Source organism: Sminthopsis crassicaudata, chromosome 2 (genome assembly GCF_048593235.1).
Source record: "Sminthopsis crassicaudata isolate SCR6 chromosome 2, ASM4859323v1, whole genome shotgun sequence".
Taxonomy (NCBI): Eukaryota; Metazoa; Chordata; class Mammalia; order Dasyuromorphia; family Dasyuridae; genus Sminthopsis; species Sminthopsis crassicaudata.
In genome coordinates this window covers 489,307,671-489,330,741 of record NC_133618.1, presented here as the reverse complement: position 1 = coordinate 489,330,741, position 23,071 = coordinate 489,307,671, and the positions used below count along the sequence as shown (strand labels likewise).

General features: G+C 35.4%; 1 protein-coding gene across 16 annotated transcripts in view; it reads right to left on the bottom strand.

Moving 5' to 3' along the window:
• FTO (FTO alpha-ketoglutarate dependent dioxygenase) overlaps positions 1–23,071 on the bottom strand; it is a 458,508-nt gene that overhangs the window by 233,500 nt on the left and 201,937 nt on the right. For all 16 annotated transcript variants that reach the window (XR_012486835.1, XR_012486832.1, XR_012486834.1 and 13 more), the window contains 2 exons: positions 12,211–12,354; positions 964–1,083 (listed from right to left, as the gene is read on the bottom strand). Coding sequence is in view for 11 of the 16 variants with exons in the window: in XM_074293425.1 (XP_074149526.1) it covers positions 964–1,083; positions 12,211–12,354 (264 nt within the window). In the remaining 5 variants the exon portion in view is untranslated. The remainder of the gene's footprint in view (positions 1–963; positions 1,084–12,210; positions 12,355–23,071) is intronic.

Sequence of the window (23,071 nt, the reverse complement as noted above, 5' to 3'; positions counted from 1 at the left end):
ACATAATATGGATAATATCTGTAATACCTTAAGATCTCAAATATGCAATTCCTAAAGTCTAGGACAAACCACACTCCCATTGTTGTTAGTTGGAAAATCAACAATAATAACACAGTAAAATTATTTTTTCTGCTAATCTGACTCTCTAAGTTCCTATTTTCAAATATTGAGCTCTGACACATCCAAAATAGATAGGAATTAAATCAGGATCCTAAAGCTGGCTTGGCAGTTTAAATGGAGACTGTCAGAAATAGACACCCACATTTTATTTGAATAGGAAGATACCTCCACCCAAATCCCATTAATCTGCAACAGACTATATTCAGGTGTAAACTTTCAAACAGCAGGAAGGGTTAGCAGCAACTGCCATAGCCTCAGGCTCAGTGTTACAACAACCTATGCATTAATTTACTTGTGGGAAAATGCTGTCCTTTGTGTCATTAAAAGCAAAATGGAAAAAAGGGGAGGAGTTGAAAAGGTGGGGAAGAGAGAGAACAGATAAAGTTCAGTGGTCTGAGTTTGAAAGAAGAAATGTCAAGATCTTTAGATTTTGATCCTATCAATGACATGAATTCCTTTTGGGCTTTGGCTCAATGACTGACTCCATTTCTTTATTTGTAAAATAGGGATTAAGAATAGTTTATTGCTCTGTTGGGTTAATTGTTCCAAGGGTACTTAGATATCAAGTACTATGAAGTGCTATTATCTATTCCCAGTTTATTCAATCCTTTCATAGCTTTTTCTGAGTTTATTTTAATCTTTAAACCTATCAAATTTAACAATTTTTCATTGCCAAGTGGTATACAGAGAACCCTAGATACTCCTATGAATTGGCTAAGAATTAACTGAGATTAAAGAGTTGGTTTATCATGGGTAAAGCATCTATGGGAAAATTATCATACAGTCCATTTTTTAAGTAATAAACATCTCTGAAAAAATGGTCCTCAGCACTAAATTACTTACCACACATTCCATCTTTTTCCACAGTCCTTCCAGTTCAGACATGGGTAGATGCCACCAATCTGTGCACTTTTTGTAGCGATGGCCATGAAACCAAAACTGCCTTAGCCATTCAAACTCTACCTGTAGGCCACAAATAGAATAATTCTATGATTAAATTGACACAAACTCTGTCTTAACAATTGAAGTCTCCTACAGTAATTTAATGGGAGTTAGAAAGGGTAACAAATGATTTCCAATTTTATTTACAGCCTCGAACTCATTTTTTTTGAAATTGTAAAAGGAACATTCTTGAAATTAGAAAGTCTGAATCTCTGCACTACAAAAGAAACCAAACTCCATAGGTGTCACCTGATCAGGCTGAAGTCTGGAAACAAAGAACTGAATCATGGAAAGGATACAATGAAATAGAACCTTTATTAAAAACTTTTTTTAAAAATGTACACATAACACACACTGACATATCCTTCAAGATGTCAGATTTTTTTTTAAGTGTCTTAAATGTAGAAAATAGAGAAGTGCATTATAACCTGAATCATTCATCCCACTATTAAAGGGAGATGGATATCATACCAAGAAAGGTCTTGAGGTACTAAAGAAAAAGAAAAAATGAACAATGAAGATCAAAAACAGCTATGGAGCAACAGGACACAGTGTCTAGCTAGAAGGCCAGTTCTGGAGTTCGGAACACCTAGATATGAATTTTACCTCTGACATACTAGTCAAGTTCCCATGAGTAAATCAGTTCTCTAAAGCTCCTCAGTTATTCATTAAGACTATTAAATTAGTGTTAATTTATAATGAATGCTAATTTTCATTGGTGGAGGGAGTTTCTATACTAGGAGATTCTTGGACTGATGATTAAAATAACAGATTCAAGACAAATTTCTATACATCATATAGATCTATAAATCATATAGATATAGCTGTGCATATGTGTTTATTCTATATAAAGATTTAAGAAAGGCACCCAAGATTTCAATGGTCTAGGAAACTCTAAGTAATAGACTTCTTTCTGCTAATACAAAGAGATATACATCTGTGTTGTATAATTCAGTCTTAAAGTAGGAATTATTAACCTGGAATTTAAAAAGAAAATTTGTCCAATTTAATTTTTTAATTGTAGTAAATATTTTAATAAAATTGGTTTCTTTTATATTCCTAAGTATTTCATTTTGTGTATTTAAAAGAATTCTAAGAAAGGGTCTCAGGGATTTAAGGGGGTCTAGACCAGAAATAAAAAGGGTTAAGAACTCTTCTCTTAAAGAAGAGTTGAAGAGTGGCCAGGGAATGAGATTAAGTACTTTACTCCAAGGTCAAATAGCAAATATGAGTCAAAGGTGGAACTTGAATCAAAGTATTCTTGATTCAAGGCTTGCTCTCTAGCTGCTAAGTCATACTGCCCTTCATGTATACATACATATATACATATCCACATACACAATCACTCAGATATATATAATATAGTTTACTAAGCTCTGCAACTAGTCACTTTCCTGTTGGAGTTCAAGGGGAGCCCCAAAAAGGTTTGTGGTTCCAGACTGATATCACAAGATGTCTCAAAAGAATTTGGAGACTTGGACCCATCTCCAATCAAGGGGATTATTATAATTGTAACACCAATTTAAAGCAGGCTATGTAGCACATCACTCCCACTCAACAAACCAAAATAGCAATATGTTCTAAAATGGTAGCAAAGATGCTGAAAAACATTTTATTCCTTATATAATAGGAACTATTGTGTGAGTCAACAAATTTTTCCTATCTATTATTAAGTCTTTCCTTATTTACCTCCAGGTAGAAAATATATTTGGAATTTTATCCTCCCTGCATCAGCCATATGCACCCTAAAATATTTCTTTTTTGTCTAAGCCTTTGAAGAAGTATATAGGTCTCACTACTTAACTTTGCTATGGTAGTTATGTTCCATATACAGAGTCAACATGGTTATAATCATCACCTGTTCCCACAAAGAATTTTTTTTTTTTTTTACTTATCCGTATTGAATTTTCCTGAGGCAAACAAAGGCAACTTATGAAGGTGTAACAATGGTGAAAATGGCTTAAATACCTAACTTGAGAACACCAAGTATAAACACTGCAACTTCAAAAGTCTGAAAAGGTTTTAGTTTACATTAACTAAATGTTTGTTTGATATGCAGAACTGATTTCATTGAAAGCTGTTTAAACAAAAAGAGGAATGTGAACAATATTAAGACAACAGTTACTTGAACTTATCTGTGGCATTAAAAAGATAGTAGTTAACAGAAGTAAACTAAGTATTTTCAAAGAGAACTACAAGTGTAGTTCAACTAAGAGAATACAAGTTCAACCATGCATTTATCATGAGAAAAACAAGCTCTTTCTAATGAAGTTCACATGAGATTTGTTCATGTCACAATAATAAGTCTATCAGCAGAGCACCAAGAGTTTAAAAAAAGGGGGGGGGGGAGGCATTAGGATCAGAAGTCTGAAGATTTCTACTGAAAGGGACAAAACATATTATCTTGGCATCTGTGATATTCCAGAAAACCAAATAGATAATGACAAGCATTGAATTATGGTAGCACATAAAAATATACCAATTTATATTTGTGTAAATTAAACTTTCTTCAAACTTTGATTAGCTAGGTCAAGATGATAACATTTTTAGGGACCCAATTAGCAGAAAGGTGAAAGAGCACCCTTGCTATTTATAGTGACAAGTCTCTTCTTCCTCATAAATGGCTAACATTTGGAGATTTTTTGTTTGGGTTGCCTTTAGCTTCTTTATGAAAGAAAAACACACACACACACACACACACACACACACACACACACACACACACACACACACACACCCTGAGGAAAAACTCAAATACCTTTCCATAACCTGACCATCAGGTTTCTCTGCAGAGCTACCAGCAGAGCTTAAGCCATGATGCTCCTCCCAGGGAGGCAGAATCTTTATTGGCATCAAATCCATTTACTGTACATTTTATTTATCTTCATTGCCTTCCTTTTCATCTCAATGAAATGAAGACAAAACCATGTTGGATATCTTCCAGGACTTCAATCAGGTCCCACCCATGCCAAGAAAAGCAGCTAAATCTTTTACTGAAATTAATTTAGAAAAGGAAAGTGTATCCTCAGCTGCTTTGGCTGAATCCTGGAGTGTGAATTGAGGATAAGACATCCTAAGTATCAAAGTCTTGGAAAGGAGGGTAAAAAATAGAAGCTCCATATTATTTGGAAAAAATAACAGCAACTAAAATTGCACAGATGCTGGTGAAACAGTTTGTACTGGGTTAACATGGAAGTGAGATATTGTTACTTAAGACACAAAAACCAGTAATGTTGAGTGACAGGACGGGGTTATGCTTCCTATCCCTCTCTGGAGGTGGGGGGGGTGGGGGTGGGGGGTGGAGTGAGTTACTTTTTCCAAGAATTCTTCTAACTAATGGAGTAAAGATGCAAGAAAAGTCACCTACAGCTCAAATGATGCTGGAATTTGGGGATGAGGAGAGGGGAAACTGCAAAAGAGCAAGGAGCCTCTAAGAGGCAGATTACAGGGAGATTTACTGCAGGAGCATAGCTTCCACTAGATCCTTTCTGATTTACATTTTTCATATATGAGATCATGGCTTCCCCTATTAATGAGCTTTTAAAACATGTATAGTACAATGATAATTAATATTCATGATCACTATCATAAACATTTTGAGATCCTGAGGAACTTTCTGAATTATCAAAGAAAGCTAAAAATAATGTTTAGTCTTATTTAAGTGTTGTGTTTTGTTAGATTGGATCTAATAACAAATTGGCAATTCTTCTATGGTATTTATAATTAAGGCCTGGGATTAAAGATTTAATGCTGGAAAGGGAGCCTTATGGATATATCTCCACTAAATTTTACCTCCTTGTTTGAGAGAGAGAGAGAGAGAGAGAGAGAGAGAGAGAGAGAGAGAGAGAGACAGAGAGAGACAGAGAGAGAGAGACAGAGAGAGACACACACACAGAGAGAGGGGAAGATGACTTGCCTAAAGTGACACAGGGAATGACAGAACCAAGCTTCAAACTCAAGTCCTCCAACTTCAAAGCCAGTATTTTCCCATGTTGCCTCTGTTTTTTTTCTTAGGAGGTATTTCATATTTTCTTCTATTTTTTCTTTTTTTTTTGGTTCTGTTTGACTGATTCTTGAAGTCTTATTGAGTCACTTACTTCAATTTGTTCAATTCTAATTTTTAGTGTATTATTTTCTTCAGTTATCTTTTTTTTAGCTCCTTTTGCATCTGGTCAATTGAATTGTTTTGTTCATTACATTATTTTTCCATTTCACAAATTCTGTTTTTCAATGAATTGGCAGCTTTCCCATGTTGCCTCTGGTTAAGAAAATCTTTACTATCTGACCAGCTATATAATAGAAATCACTACACAGGAAAGTATTTCTCATGGACAAAAAAGACCGAATTCAGTAGGTTAATCATGTGGTCATTAGCTACTATCAGCCCTAAAGGCCAATGAAGTCAAAGGAATGCAAAAAGGAAAAAGGACTGTAAGGACTATATACTTTATGTCCAACATCAACTCACTGTTGGAGTTCTTTACATTATGATTAAAAGCCTATTTTCAGAATACCAGTGAATGCTGGGTAGTAAAGGCCACCAGTATCATTTGACATTTTGTGTACTGAAGTATCTCTATCAATTATTAAAATGCACTGATTATTAAGTGCTGCCTATGGAGGTGATCTGTATTGCTTCCCTTTTGCCACCAATCTCCTGCCAAGCTTTCATTTTGCTCTGAGTACTCAAAATGCACATCAGTCTTATAGTGCCTCTAAATAGTGCTATTCTTCATAATTGTGTCATAAGACAATTTATACAAATTTTCTTTCAACTTGTTTCTCACTGTATAGTTAAGACTAAATTAAATGAACGAAAACTCTGTTGAAGAAGAGAGGTAGGTAATAGTAAAAAGAAGCATATAATAGTAAAAAAAAAAAAATGAGATAAAAAAAAAATCTAGTTACTACACACTGAACCCTTCACTAATGCTATAGTGGGCTACTACAGTGGTCACAATAGCCTTGATAAAATTGAGTAACCAATCATGCCAACATAAAGAAGTTCAGAAAAGACTCTTCTGATAATCGCTAATTACTAATGACTATAGGTCATTCCTATAGTAAAATATAATCTAGTCTTCTTTTCTAAAAAGCCTTGCATCTTCAATTTTATTCTTGGAGATCAAAAGGAAGAATGAGCTACTTAATGTCCAGCGAAAAAAACAAATAAAGTAGAAAAAAGAGGTAACCAACAATAAAATGAGGCAACTAAAGCATATATTGTTTTATTAAAGAAAAAACTTACAGATAGGTAGACTTTCCCCTTCCTAAAGGCTCATAAGGCAAAGGAGAACACTTTTCACTTGGCTGTAGCTCAGAGAGGGAATCCAAAAATTTTTGAAAGTGGAAGAGATTTCAGTTTGTGAAATAAATTCACTTCAGGAATGTCTAAGGAACTTGAAAGTGAACACTTCAAATAAGTCCTCCTGAAAAAGTGCTCATACTTATTCCTTGCAGTTCAACTGGATTCCAATGGCTTTCTTAGAATCTTAATCTTTTTTTAAAATATCTTCCAGAAACACTTGACACCCCAAGTAATACTTGACTCCATCCCCCTAAGCATGCTGACTCTCTATCAGGTTTGTCTTGTTTTTCCAATTCTGGAGGTGGTGTTTGTTACCCCCTACTCTCTTATCCCATTCTTTTTCACGAGATAATTTCTTTCTTGGTAATTTCATTTGGGTTGACCTCTCTTCCAACCTTCAGACTGACATTCCAAATGCCTACAAAACAATCTCTATGTGGATATCATACCACTACCTCAAAAGATATATGTGTGTATATATATATATACACACACACATATACATACATACATATATATTATTATACATATAAAAATAGAGTACATAATATTATATACATATATGTCATATAAATATATGTTATACATAATATTATATACATATAAATTATATATATTTTGTTTCTCCAGGACTTAGCATAGTGCTTGGCACACAGAAGGCACTTAATGATGCCCAGTGACTGATTAGAATGTATTTTTCTGCACTACTAACTCAAAGATATATAGATAGATAGATTACTATATCTATCTATCTATCTATCTATCTATCTATCTATCTATCTATATCTATATATCTATATATCTTTATATATTATAAAGTAAGCCCTGTGCTTTCCTGTTTCCACAATTTTCACTGAGTCTTCTACCTTGACAATCATCCTTTTTCTCTCTTGGACTCTTGAATTCCTAACTCATATGTTGAAATCCAACTCAAAACCCACCTCATCCAAAAAGCCTTTTCTGACCTCCCCAAGTACCAGGATTTTCCCACCATGGATGGATGTCATGTATCATTTCATTTTGCACCTAAAATACTTGCTAAGTATTATTGTCTATTTTTTTAGTCACTGATACATGTGAACTATGCCTCAACTCAACAAGCATTAATTAAGCTAGTCCTATGGGAAGAACACCATGCTAAGTAATGAGGATAAAAATATAAAATTGAAAAAGCTCTCATTCTCAAAAAGCTTACATTCTACTAGAAAAAAAGGATCTAACATTTTTTGTTTCAATTTGATATGTGACCCACTTCAGTATTTTTGAAGAGAGAAGATAATAGATTAAGATTGTTAAATCTTAAGTTACTTGTAACTTAAAAGCTACTTGTAATTTAAAAGTTACTTGTTTAAAAAAGTACTCTTGAAATTTTTCTATGTTCTTTCATCTTTTTATATAAAGAAAATGGCATAAGAATTGAGATGTTACACCAGGATACTAAATTTTGCAAATCTATAGGGTCTTCCACAGTAGGTTGTTAAATTCCATGAATAAAGGGATCATATCTAATTTAAACTTTGTATTTCACCTAATACCTTGCACAATGTTTTGCATTCAGCAAGATCAAAATAAATCTTTAATTGAATTGAAATCATTTAAAGCATAGGAAAAAAAGGAGTACTTCTTAGCTCATATAACCTGAAATTAGAACAACAAAGCTTTATCTTATAATTAATAAACTAAAGGCATCTATTTGGTCTTTAAGCTTGAAGAAAACAAGTGAGAAGTGGGCAGTTATTATAAATGTAAGATTTCACTTAACAGCAAAAAACTAAGCACACACCAGTAGGCAAACACTGAAACTTAGGCCTACTTGTGTGGTAAGAGAACAATATTTGACAATATGCCTCGACATGTGGAATTAATCTCTCAAATAAGGAGATGACCTTGAAAAACCAAAAATGGAGGCACCACAGAAAAGGGTGGTTGGAACACATAAAACACATATTCAAGGTTTCTATTCAACCTCAGGTTGCTGGCCTGCCTCACACCCAGCTAAGGTTTCTTGCTCATTCTCCATATGTACAAAGTAAAAAAAAAAAAAAAAAAAAAAAGGCAAACGTGCCAGACACATTCTGAAGCAGATGGGTTCAAATGACAATATTCTGGCTGTTGAATAAACAGTCTATGTATACAGCTTTATTTTTTTTTCATTTGATGCTGATAAAACATGACAAGAAGTCAAGAGAAAGATAGGGGAGGAAGGGAGGCTGAAGTGTGTATTCAAGAATAGCATCTACTATTAGCATGGCCCCTCAAGTTGAATTTGTTTTTTTCTCTCTCTTTTTCCCTGGGGGTGAGGAAGAGGGGAATGAGGGAGAAAAAGTGAAACAAATCAGTTCTGTCCACTATTAATATACCCAGGAAAATGGCCATGATGCTAGAACTTCTAATCTCATGATTGCTAGAAGACTTCTTGGCTCACCACACTCTAAATTCCAGAAAGGAGGCCTCCTGGTGCTCTCTTATAGGGTACCCCAATACTAGTAAAGGCTCAAGATTAGTGAGGCCACTGAACCCTTGTGAGCAACTTGAGAGCAGGAAATGTCTTTTGCCCTGTTTTTATATTTTATATGTTTTATACACATTATTATTCATATAAAATATAGTATATAATATTATATGCATATATGTCATATATATTATACATAATATTATATACATATATATTATATATATTTTATTTCTCCAGGACTTAGCATAGTGCTTGGCATATAGTAGGCACTTAATGATGCCCAGTGACTGATTAGAATGTATTTTTCTGCACTCCTAACTCAAAGAACCACATACCTTGTTCAAAGGACAGCTCAGGAGCAACCTCTGATCCCACTTATTCATGCTCCTTTTCTTCTATGTTATTTTTCCTTTGTAAATTATATACTTACGTGCATACCCTTGACCCAGGAGTGTTACTACTGGGCTTATATCCCAAGGAGATATTAAAGAAGGGAAAGGGACCTGTTTGTGCAAGAATGTTTGTGGCAGCCCTCTTTGTAGTGTCCAAAAACTGGAAATTGAATAGATGCCCATCAATTGGAGAATTATAAGGATCCTTTAAATGGGCGGTCATGGTGCAACAGGAGATTGAGTGGCCCAGAAGTAATCTCTGTGGTTATAGGACTGCCCTGTAGTGGGATCCTGGTCATATTGAGATAGCTTCATAATGGGTGACAGCTCTCTCGCTGGTTGGCTGTGTGTGTGACCTCACAGGTCCTTTATAAGCCCAATGCTTGCAGAAAGTCTCTCTCTTTAACTTGGCTCCCTAGCCTGGGGTAGCTGAGCCAAGCTGATGGATAGCCAAGAGAGGTAAAGAGTTTAGTAGTGAACACATGGATCTTCAGACCAGGTGTTCACTAAGGAGTTAACAAGTCAGGGAATTAAGTCAGGGCATTATGTGAGTAGGTATAAAGGCTTTTAAGAGTACATGTGGCTGTTCTTGAGTGCGCTACCAGTTATTAAACTATAGATTCAAGAAATCGTGGCCAGAGACCTTTGAAGGCCTCAGAGGAGGCGAGCCGGGTAGAGTTGACACTGCAAAGGTCAGTGGTCAAAGGTACTCTGTTGGGCCTAGGACAGACTGGTAATAGTAACTTCCAGGAGGGCATGTTACAAATGATGCCCAACATGGGGCACCAAAATGCTGGAACTCTGTCTTCCCAGAAATCAGCCGGAGTCAGGATCACTAAACGTCTTTATTTTTGATCTTTTACGGTTAAGATCAGGGGATTAGATCTAGCAATCTCCACACACACCTTCCTCCCTCAAACACTGAGAGAGAGAGAGAGAGAGAGAGAGAGAGAGAGAGAGAGAGAGAGAGAGAGAGAGAGAGAGAGAAAAGGAAGGAGAGAGAGAGAGAGAGAGGAAGAGAGAGAGAGAGAGAGAAGGAGAGAGAGAGACAGAGACACAGAGAGAGAGAGAGAGAGAGAGAGAGAGAGAGAGAGAGAGAGAGAGAGCACCTCAATTTCCTCTTCTTCCTCTTACTTCCCCCACACAAGTCACTTCCCCCTCTTTGTCTCACCAATCAAGTCAGCACAAAATAGCTTGGGAGGGTCAACCTTCAAACAAGTTAATAGAGAACTGTCCAACTGGCAATTAGTCTCATGTGCTCCGTTATCCAAGTGCATTTGCTCAGTTCTAGCCCTTTACAGAGAATGGCTGAATAAATTGTGGTATATGAATGTTATAGAATATTATTGTTCTGTAAAAAATGACCAACAGAATGATTTCAGAGAGACCTGAAGAGACTTACAGGAGCTGATGCTGAGTGAAGTGAACAGAACCAGGAGATCATTATACATGGCAACAACAATACTATATGATGATCAATTCTGATGAACATGGCTCTCTTCAACAATGAGAGGATCCAAATCAGTTCCAAGTGATCAATAATGAACAGAACCAACTACACCCAGTGAAAGAATACTGGGAAGTGAGTATAGACTACAACATAACATTTCCACTCTTTCTGTTATTGTTTGCTTGCATTTTTGTTTTTTTCTTTTCAGGTTATTTTTACCCTCTTTCTAAAGATAACTGTATAAATATGTATACACATATCGTATTTAATGTATACTTTAATATGTTTTAACATGAATGGTACTGCCTGCCATCTAGGGGAGGGGGTGGAGGGAAGGAGGGGAAAAGTTGAAACAGAAGTTTTTTGCAAAGGTCAATATTGAAAAATTATCCATGCATATACTTTGTATATAAAAAGCTATAATAAAATAAATCAATTAATTAATTAATTTTTTTTTTTTTAAGTGGTATTTTAGCCAAAATTTGAAGAAAAGTTAAGAGGAAAAGAGGAGAAAGGAAAGTCATGGGGGACAGCAAATGAAAATGTCCAGCATCAAAAGGAGTACTAGTTCTAAGGAGAGCAAAGAGGCACATATCATTAGACTGCTGAGTACATAGAGGGTGTAAGGCATAAGAAAGCTAGATGGGTAGGAAGGGATAAGATTATTAAGGGTATTAAATACCAAACAAAGAATTTGTAATTGATCTTGGAGGCAACATAGAGTGAGTGGAGTTGAGTGATGGGAAAAGCAAAGGTAACACAGTTAAATCTAACAAATGCTTGTTGAATTGAAATGAATCCTTGGATTTAAGTTTCAGAAACAGAAGTAAATAGCCATTCCTTTGAAAATCAAGATTGCCTTTTATCTGGGATATATAGGCGCCTTCTAAAATATAGAGATAGAGAAATAATTTTGTTCTTTGTTCATTTCAAAAAGGATCATTGATATCTTGAGGGTGATAACTTGACTTGTACAAGAATTGGATTTATGTGAAACAGAGTGACACAAAGTCTTCAGCTTCACTCCCTAAGTCATTGAAGTCTAGTGGCAGAAAAAAAGCTAGAATGACTGATGAGGATCTGGGGCATAGTGGATGACCTTGGCATCTTCACTGTATAACTAAACTCTAACCTCCACAGTGCCTGCTTCAGCATGGTCATTGGAAAAAATTATTCTCATCCACCCATTCCTCCAGGAGAAACCTTCACATGGCTCTGGTAAATGTTCCCCTGTCTCACCAAAGGGTTTGAGGCCTGTCAGCTACCCTCCAACTAGTCTGTAGGGATATTCACCAGGTTGTGGCTGCTGAGCAGGCTACAGTTTCTTGAAGTCACAAATGAGAGTTGATTGAAGTGGACACCAGCCACTGGTGGATAAGCAGCCCTGAAAAGGGATCAGGACCCCTCATACCAGAGATGCTAGTTCTCCCTAAGCAGTCCTCCACCCCAGAAAGTAATATAGAAATAGAAAATGTATTTGGGATGTGATGTTGATAACTTCCCAGAATGCCTATATAAATAATTTCTTTCCCATTGTCCTTACCTCATTATGAATTTCCTCCCCCTGTTTGACAACCAATGGCTCCAGTGATCTTAAATGCATGGTTTTAGGCTCCTTCTCATCCCACACATTCTGCATTGCCAATTGGCATTGTTTTAAAATATAATCCAGAGTCCCCACTGAGCACTATAAGAGAAAAAAGGTGAAGAATCAAGATTAGGATCAAGATCCAGGTTTCATCAAGTCACCCCATACCCTCTTTATACCATTTGTACCTTCCTACTTATTATTCTACTACTATGTAGTATTACTACTACATTTTTACCCTCTTTCTCTGGGCCTTTGGACAGCCTGGTTTCCATGCCTGGAGTGCATTTGCTCCTTAACTCTCTCACTCAGAACCAGAAGGCTCTGTCCTAGAATGTAGTCCTTTGGTGACTTCATATACAATGATTTCCCATGTCACACTCCTACTCAATAGCTTCTAGTAGCTCCCTATTACTTACAGGATCAAATTTCTGGCAACTAAAAATCTTCACAACTAGCACCATCATATCTTTCCACTCATCTCATATCATCCACATCATCTCCTCTACATACTTTAAGATCTACCTATGCTGCCCTTCTTTAAAAAAATAAATACATAAAATTTTCTCCAGTTACATTTAAAACACATTTTTAAACATTAAAAAAAATTTTTTTAAAACTTCCAGATTTTCTCCTTTATCCCCAACCCAGGCCCATTAAGAAAGAACATTGAGGGGCAGCTAGGTGGCGCAGTGGATAGAGCACCAGCCTTGAATTCAGGAGGACCTGAGTTCAAATTTGTTCTCAGACATTTAACACTTTCTAGCTGTGTGACCCTGGGCAAGTCACTTAACCCCAACCTCAGGAAAAACAGGGAAAAAAAAAAAAAAATATATATATATATATATATATATATATATATATATATATATATATATATATATATATATATATATATATATATATATATATATATATATATATATATATATATATATATGTGTGTGACAAGAAAGAACATTGAAATTATGTAAAACATTTCTATAAGTAATGTTGTGAAAGAAAATATAGATTTCCCATAATGGAGGGCCACATATACAAAAATGTTTATAGCAGCTCTTTTTGTGGCTACAAAGAAAACAAGTAGATGCCCATGAACTAGGAAATGGCTGAATAAGCTGTGGTACATAAAGATAATGGAATATTATTATTCTATTTAAAAAAATGAACAAGCTGATTTTAAAAAGGTCTAGAAGGGACAGCTAGCTCAAGCACCAGCCCCAAAATCAGGAGGACCACAGTTCAAATCCAATCTCAGACACTTAACACTTCCTACCTGTGTAATCCTAGACAAGTCACTTAACCCCAATTGCCTCAGCAAAATAAATAAATACATAAAATAAAAAGGTCTGGAAAGGTTTGCATGAACTGATGCTGAGCAAAACAAGCAGAACCAGAAATACATTGTACACAATAACATCAAGAATGTGTGATGATCAACTATCAAAGACTTGATTCTTCTCAGTGGTTCAGTGATACAAAGCAATCCCAGTAGACTTTGGACAGAAAATGCCATCTGCCAGAAAAAGAACTATGGAGATATGAACTATCAATCAACATATGCTATGTTCACTTCTTTTTTATTCCCTCTTCTTCCATGGTTTTTCCTTTTGTTCTGATTTTTCTCTCCCAAAATGATTCATAAAGTAATGTGTATTAAAAACAAATAAAATTTAAAAAAGAAAATAGAGATTTTCCTCCTTTAAAAAAACTAGAGAGAGAGAGAGAGAGAGAGAGAGAGAGAGAGAGAGAGAGAGAGAGAGAGAGAAGGGAAGAGAAAGAAAGTGCTTCAATCTGTATTCAGACACAATCAGTTCTTTTTCTAGGTATGGATAGGATTTTTCATCCTAAGTCCTTCAGAGTAGTCATGGATCATTGAATTATTAAAAATAGCAAAGTCATTCACAGCTAATCATCCCATAGCATTGCTATTTCTTTGTACACAGCACACTTCACTTTGCTTGAGTTTATGGAAGACTTTCCAGGTTTTCCTAAGAGCATTCTGCTCATTATTTCCCCCAGAACAGTAACATTCCATCATAAACACATATCATAATTTATTTAGCCATTTCCCAATTTATGGGTATCCCCTCCATTTCCAATTTTTCCCTAGAGAAGAGAGTTGATATAAATATTTTTGTACTTATAGGGCCTTTTACTTTTTTAAAATCTCTTTTGGGATTCATGCCAAGTATGGTATTGTTAGGTCAAAGGATATGCATGATTTTATAATCCTCTGGGTATAGTTTCATATCTTTTGATCATTTATCAATTGGGATGTGGCTCTTATTTTTTTTTTAATAAATTTAATCTAGTTTTCTATATATTTGAGAAATGAGGCTTTATCAGAGAAACTTACTTCAAAATCCCTTTTATAATTACTACAGCTAACTAGATTTCCACCTATTTATTCTATTTTCTCTCTCCTTTTACCCTGTCCCTCCTCAAAAGTGTTTTGTTTGGCCATTCCTTCCCCTAATATGCCCTCACTTCCATCATTCTCCCCTTTTCATATATTCCCTTCCCTTCCTACTTTCCTGCAGGAAACAGAGTGATACTGAGTGATATACTACCCATCTTACTCTTCCTCACATGCAACACTCCATCTTGCAGCTTCATGTTTTTACACTGGTTATTCTGTGCCAGGAATGTTCTTTCTCATTGCTGCGTCCTGGCTTCCATTATGACTCAAATCTCACTTTCTGCAGGGGGTCTCTTCTGGTAATATTCTATCCCTACCTCCCAAACTGTAGTTCCTTTCTTCTGAGGTTATCTTCCATTTAAGATGTATATATTAATTCTCTTACAAGAATGTGAGGACTAGAGCCAAATATTTATTTTTCTTTGTATCCCCAGGGCTTACTTAGCACATTGCCTAGAACATTCTCTGTTAAGGTCCTGTCTTCTCTCATTTGTAATCCTTCTCTGGGAGAAGGTTTCTTTTCTGTAAATCCTTTTCTCTGGGAGCAGATTTCTTGGGAAGCTTCTGGAGCCTCCAGCCAGAGCGAAGGTAGAATCTCGAATCCTCTTCTTCCCCTCCAAAAGTGTGGGATTGCTGGACCTACGAATCCAAGGATTCTTCTCCTTGACCCAATCCAGAATGACTCTTCCTGACTCTAACTTCTCCTTTTATCCTCCCAGAGAATGGGCTTGTAGGTACTCCAGGGGCTTGTGGGAACTACTTACAACCAATGAATTTGCTCCTTTTTAAAGGTGTATAAACTCCTTTTCAGAAGTTTAAAAGTGTAAAGGTTTGAACTAAAGGGGTGAACTCTGAGCTAGAAAATTGCCAAGTACCAATTTACCACTTAGTAAGAACCTAACAATACTCAGTGATGATTAAATGCTTGTTGACTGACTCAAAATGCCTAGCTCCTATTTACATTAAACTTGTCCTCATTTTCCTCCACTGTTGTTCTCCTGCTCCACTAAAAGACTTTGGATTTGTATATAAATTTGTATTTATTGGTATGTGTTTCCCTTGATGAAAGGTAAATACCTTGAGGGCAGGGGCTCTTTCATTTTTGTACAACACCTAGAAGTTACTAGAACTCAAAACTCAGTGTTCTCTAAACATTCATCTATTGATTAACTGACTAATAAAATATCACAGAATACATTTTTAGGCTTTTATTTTCATCTCATGGTACATTAAACCTCATGGTTGGAAAAGACCAGATCAAACCACTTTCTCAAGACCATATGAGACAGATCAGCAGTGTTAAGAAAATTCTGGATTTATACTGTCAAAATTGAAAAGGTTTGAAAGATTAAAATAAATGGGAGACAAGAAAGGCATGCAACAGCTAAAAAAAAAAAAACAAAAAACAAAACAAAAAAACCCTGCTTACATGGCAATTCAGAGCCTCAGTGATGGGACAAGAGAAGTATAGCAGTAGACACAAACTCAAGATCTGTGAAATAAGTACCCTGAGCAGATCAATCATTGGTACCAGTAGAGCTTCACAAGGAAGTGGAAATCAGAAGTATAGGATCCTCTTTAATTTTTGTGAGTTCGTAAAGGAAGGAATGTGACTATGGGTAGAAAAAACATTGTTGCAAATGAGGGGGGAAAGCTTGAGTGGTAAGGTTAGTGTGCTACCCTTCTGCATTGAAACCAAAGGGATAAGCACCCTTCCATGAAGCAAGAGTGATTTGAAGTATGAATATAACTGGTTTGTGATGTACATGCATTAGACTCACAAGAAAAATATTTATTTTCTTTCATTACAATAAAAATTTATTGAAAATTCAATGACTGCCAAACTCCACTAGTCACTATATAATTATAGAAAATGAATAAGATATGGTTTTGTCTTCAAGAAACTTAAAATCTAGATAACAAATGGTATGAAACCGTCAACACAAGACAAATAACTATCTGCTCCCTCTGTGTGAAGTGCCAAAATTTCCTCAAAAAGGCTCTTTCCTCACATTTGATGAGAAAAATGTCTCATGTCCACAAGAGGATGCAGCCTGATCGTACCTGTATCCATTAGTTTTGATAACAATATGACTCCCTTTAAAGATAAATGTAAAGATATAAAAACATTTTAGACAAAAAGGAAAATTATATATCTAAAACATATCTTTTATTTTAATATTTATAATTTAAATTAAATCCCTAAGAATAACCTTGAAACTGACTCTTCTGGTATGGAAGTTTTTGCATCAAAATTTCTATCTCATATGAGATAAGACCATTGAGGATTTGGGAAAACAAAGAACAGAAAGCAGAACCTTGGAGCCAACTCCAAGGCTCTACTGATTCCAATTAGAGCAAATTCTAATTAATATCAGAATCCCACAGTTCCCAGGGCCCTCACTTTATGTACAAAAAAGTATTTTGTGTCTAAACCAAAGTACATTTCTGGCACCACCACCCTGTCCTAAAACAGATAATGACTTAGAACATGATCTGGTCTTCAACAACTAAAAAAATTGACATTCTTATTAAGAAAATTAATTCACAAGACTGTATTTCTATGTCAGTGAATTTTCTACACAACATGAATTGGGCAGAGAGAGCAAAAAGCAAGTCATTCATATCTAACATGAGTGGAATTTCAATGTTAAAATCACTATCCAAAGAAATGAGGATGCAAAACAAATAAGGACTGCTATTTCTTTTCTTGGTTTAGTGAAACACCCTTTGGAGGCCTAAGCACACACAAAATGCAAGATCATAATTGCTAGAAAAACTTGAAGAAATCTCCACCTTAAGGTCTATTGTCTAGATTTGGGATTTTCGGTTGCAGACGACCATAAATTCAGAAACCCTAGCCTTGCTCACTTTGCTCCTGGCTTGTCACTCTTCATCAAGTGTGGGTATCCTTTCCATTCTGTCCCCTCTTCTATGTTGCCTTTCCCTCATTAGAATGTAAGATCCTTGAAGGCAGATTGTCTACTAGCACTTGTAATCTCAATGCTTATTACAGCATCTGGTGCATTCTAAGTGCTTGCTCATCTATTTATCCTTAACAGTTGTGATACTTGTTTTAAGCATAGAGACACTATAAGGCCCCTTTAGGGCCCTTCAATTCCACAAAATCCCCCCTTTTTTGCCACTTGAGAATGTTTATATCGAACAAAAAATTAGGGGTATTCTCACATTTCCAAGCTCCCAGTTAGGAAAATTTCTAACATTTGGGCAGAAGTTGGGTTCTCTGCATTACCATTTCTATCTTCTGGCCTCTTTGTGGCTGAGGCAAAAAGTCAGATTCTTAGAAGAAATCCATTTAGGCAAAGACAGGCCCAGAAAGGGAAGTAAGGAAAATAACAGGACCCTTTCTGGGAACTTCTCTCAGCCCCTGGGAATTGATTAAAGTGGTATTCTATAATCTTCTGATCTGGGATTCCTATAGGGCTAGTCAACAACCAAGAGTTCCCTTTCCACAGTTTAGTCCTTTTTCTCTTTCTCTTTGCCCATGGGCTACTAGATTTTTCTGGCTCAACTCTGGATGGCCACTCTGGACATCTCACCCTAGTTCATATAAGCTTCTCAGAGGAATGGCCAGCCCAGCTTTCTTCTCATCTCCCCCAATTTGGAAAAGTGTTCTTTACTCACTTAGTTCTGAGAGTAACTATTTTCAAATGGTATGGGGCAATCAGCAACCATATGACCTCCACCCTTACAAATATATCTAAACCAAATGGACCAAACTAAAATAGGCCAAAAGTTTAAAGTTTCCAACAGAAATTCATCAGCAAAGAAACAGGAAGGAAAAACAGCCAGTTTTCTTGGGTCATTAATAGTTAAGTATAAATGGTGAGTGAATGGAGTGAATGAAAGTAAAATCATTCCCTAAGGACAAAAACAGAAGAGCAGCCAGTCCCTGTTACATTCTACAGTAGTTTTCAGAAGAAAGTCAAAAGCTGAAGGAACACTGGCTTTCTGAAATATACTTTAATTTAAGAAATGATGGGATTTAGGTGAGAGAAAAATGACCTTTGATGAAGAATATAAAAAAGCACATGCCTGAAAACTTAGTGGCCTAATTTGCGGACCTTAAAAGAAAGAGGGGGACCAAATAATCAAATGGAATAGTTGTTTTCCTCCAAAGTTGACAACCTGAAAAACCTCATAAAAAGGAACCTTGTGCCACATTCAGACTAAGTAAAAATTAATTTACAATATAAGAGGACAGAAATACCACACAGGGTGAAAAAACCATTATCATCATTAAACACTCATGAGGTTTGCTATACACTCAGGGGATCTCTAAAGGCATCTCCCCATGCAGACAGCCTAGGGAGTCTGCTTCTAGAAAAGCCATGATAATGTGCCTTGGAGGGATATTGAGATAGGTGGAGATAGGAAAAATGATCCTGGTCAGCCAAGTGGGAGAAAAGAGAAAACTTTTGGACCGCGGTAAAGACATTCCAAAAGGTTTGCTAGTTTCACTTTATTCCTTTAAGATGCTCTGTATTTGTCCATATTCCTGCACTCACAATGCCCAGTGTGAACTAATTCTGCAATAGGAAAAGACACTTACATCTCTCTACTAAAGCCACATGGCCCAGATTCCTTGGCTAATGAAGTTGTTCTTTTCTATTCTAGGTGAAGGGATGGGGGCCTCCCATATTGCTGAGTTTTGAAAGATCAAGAGAGAAAGCTTTTGGGTTTTTCAGAATTTGGTTTTTTCAGCTGGCTAGTCCAGCATTGGTGTTTCAGCCCAGTAGTATCAGACACAAAGTTTCATAAAATAGGGTGCTGCATTTAGGTATAAATATGGTTGAGCTAAAAATGTAGGAACTGAGCTGAGATAAAATCCTCAAGGTGCTAGGGAGTATGGGAGAAGAGGAACAAATTCTGAACTTCACTTTTGCCATATGCTCAAAGTATATATCCCTTTGTGTAAGATAAAAAATGTAAAGTATTTAAACTGAAACGGGGGCTAACAATGGGGCCTTGTGTCAAAAGCAATAGAGAAGAGGCACCCCAAATCCCTCAGAACTCGGCATTTATTTGCTTCAGGGCACAGCTTTGGTGGTCTGGGCTTGGTCTCCCCATAAGAGTGACTCAGCCTGAAACTCTCTCACAAGATATAGAAGATACTGACTCTGCACAGAAAAGCCAAGTAAATAGAAAGTAGAGCCGATAGAGATGAAAGACAAGGACAATACAGAGCTAAGTAGAGGGAAAGAAGGCTGATGATACCTAGGGCAAGGGAGAAATAAGGATGTTATGGTCTGTACATTTGTGGAAGGGAAAGGAGACAAAGATTGAGAAGAATGGAAATAAGACATAAATGCCTGAGTGTACAAGAGTAGGGCTGAAATACCAAAAGGCCAAGGGATAAGGTCTGATTAAAAACCTATCTCACAAGCAGATAAAGGGATAGAAACATTCATGAAGACAGGGAATTTGAGTAAAATGTCAAAGAAAGGCCAGAGCACAATAAATATGCATACCATGAAGGAAAATAATCCAAAATTCTTGATCAAAATGAGAATTATAGAAAATAACTCAGAATCACAAGACAAAAGCAAAAAAAAAATCAACAATAACAGCAAATAAAATTATTAGGCTAAATGAAGCAGAGTTTAGGGTCAGAAATCAAAGATCTCAAAGCAAAGTTTTTAAAAAGCAAGACATTACAGAACTTGAACAACATTATGATTATTTCCAAAGCACAAAGGTTTTGAAAGAGAAAATGACAGATCTGAAACTTAAAAATGCAGAAATGGAAAAAAAAGGAGAAGAAAAGCAAAAGGCACCAACATTAAAAGAACATCTAAATTATATTTAAAAAAACAAAAGGATCTTTAAGACAGGATGTGAAAAGAATTTAAGGGCTATACAATCTAGTTAGAACAATTTTTAAAAAAATCTAAATGATATATTGCAAGAAATTTTTTTTAAAAGTGGCTAAAACTTTTTTACATAACAAAGCCCTTTTGATCTAATCCAAATATCAGTGTAGATGAAGGAGACTCCATTCTTAAAACTACATATGACAGTTAATTTTATTAACAACAAATTTTTGTGAAAATCCAGGAGAAAGACCTCCAAATATGAAGGAAAATCAATTTGAATAACTCAGAATTTACTTAGTCACAAGAAATTGGAAAAAAAATAATAGAACAGAATATTCCAAAAAGCAAAGGCATTCAGACTGACACAATAATGTGTCTTAAAAAGCTGATTTTAATGCTAAATGGAAAAGATGAATCCTCAACCAAAGAGAAATCTTTGAGGCATTCCTGGATGTTCCCCATGCCCCATCTCTAAAAAAAGAGAAACAAACAAGATAGTTAAGTAAAGTTGAGAAAACAATAAATTGGTTCATTATTTCTAGACTTCCCCCCCCAAAAAATAAGCTAAACTGAAAGCTAAAAAAAAAAAAAAGATGAATCATCAAGGGATAATTTTTAAAGGGCTATGGATTTAAGAAAAACTTTTTTAAAAATCAGGAAAAGGGAAATGAGCAAGAGCTGAATTAATACTCCTTTACCTAAATCCCTGTGACACCTCCCTCCACCATTAATGAGTCATTTAAAAGTTGGGGAGGAAAGATAACATATTTAAAAACAAACAAACAAAACAAAACAAAAAAACAAACACCAAACCAAGAACCAAATAAGAAAAGGTGAGAAATAAAATAAACTGGAGATATATACCCACCAAATCCACAGGTGAGTAGAGAAGAATTAGCAATTTTTTCAGCTTATCAACAAAATTGGAGAGAAGAAATTATGAAAGCATAAGATAAAAACATAAAGAGAACGGATTGTAGTGGAATGGGAAGAACAGAAGAATCACCTTATCCAAGGAAGAAAAAGGAAAAGTGAATATTAAGGGATATTATCATGATGGGGGGGGGAGGATTTTTATATCTGGAATAAGAGATTGACTTTATAATGAATTTAATAATCTTCTTAACAAAATCTCTTAGTACTGTACTCTATGACAGACGAGGAGACAAGTAAGTTCTAAGTAATAGGGTAGAATATAGTCACAAAAGCACACTAACAGGAGAACAACACAATTATGCTAAGAATGCTTGGAGTTGGATTAGGCGATAAAATCCATAAATTATTTCTTAGAATAAGACACAGCAGAAAATATAGAGGATTTGGTAAGACTTATATATAAAATAACAAAGAAATGGAACTGAAAAAAAGAGTTCAATTTTTGCTTGTTTCAATTTCAAAAGTTCGATCTTTAGAAGGAAACCACAGGAAATATATAGAATAGAACAAGAATGACTATTGTCCATGAACTATTCAGGATAAGAAGAGTAGAGAAATAACATCTGGAGAAAAGGTTTAAATATATAATATTACATAAAATGAGAAATGGAGAAAAGATTTTGAACTACATGCTGAACTGGGCAGGGAAAATAATCAAAAAAGAAGAAATAAATAGACAAATAAATGAACAAAATTAATAAAATAAACAAATTCAAGGAATTTGGGATGTGACAAGTAATGATTGGGGAGAAGAGAGTCTGTGGCAACAGACAGATTTAACCAGAAGAAACCAGTCTCCAATATGTAAGTGGCCAGAGTTGAACAAAGCAGTCTAGAAGAGTCAAGAATCGAAAAGAAGTTTAATTTCAAAGTGAGGGAAACAGCTTGCCAGCAAGGATACATGTGCTGAGCTTTACTCCTAGTGGGGGGGACCTGCTTTAGAATGGGAAGATCTCAATACTTACACCAGTGGCTGCACAATGAGTTGTATGCCTGACAATGAAGGGTAACAGTAATAATGTGACACATTATTGTATGGTGGCACAATAGGCAGGTGTTCATAATCAGAAACATTTCTGGGATTTAGTTCTGGCTAAGATTATCCACAAGGTAAGCTAAAAAGACTGTGCATGCAAAGCTCAGGGGACAATTTCTTGCTGGGACTTAGCTTTGGAAATTAGAATGTCTCCTACTATCTTGATAACAAACATGGAAGCAACACAAGCAAAATAAATTACAAGAAAAATATACCAACATTTAAAAGGTCAAAAATTATTATAATTAATTATTAACTTCAAAACTTAATATGATAGAAAAAGAGAACATAGCCCTAATAATTATAATTGTAAATTATACTATATATATATATATATACATATATATATATATACTTATTATAATAGTATAATGATATAATTTAACAATCCAATAAAATTAAAGTATCAGAATAAGAAAAGAAAACCCAACAATTAGTAGCATACAATAAGGAAAACAATAAACAAAAAGTATGAAAATGAGAGGCTGAAACAAAAATGATCATGATCAGGTTATTGTGATAAACTAGAAGTCACAGTCAAGTCATCAAGACAAAGAAAAAGTAAAATTCACAATGTCAAGCGCT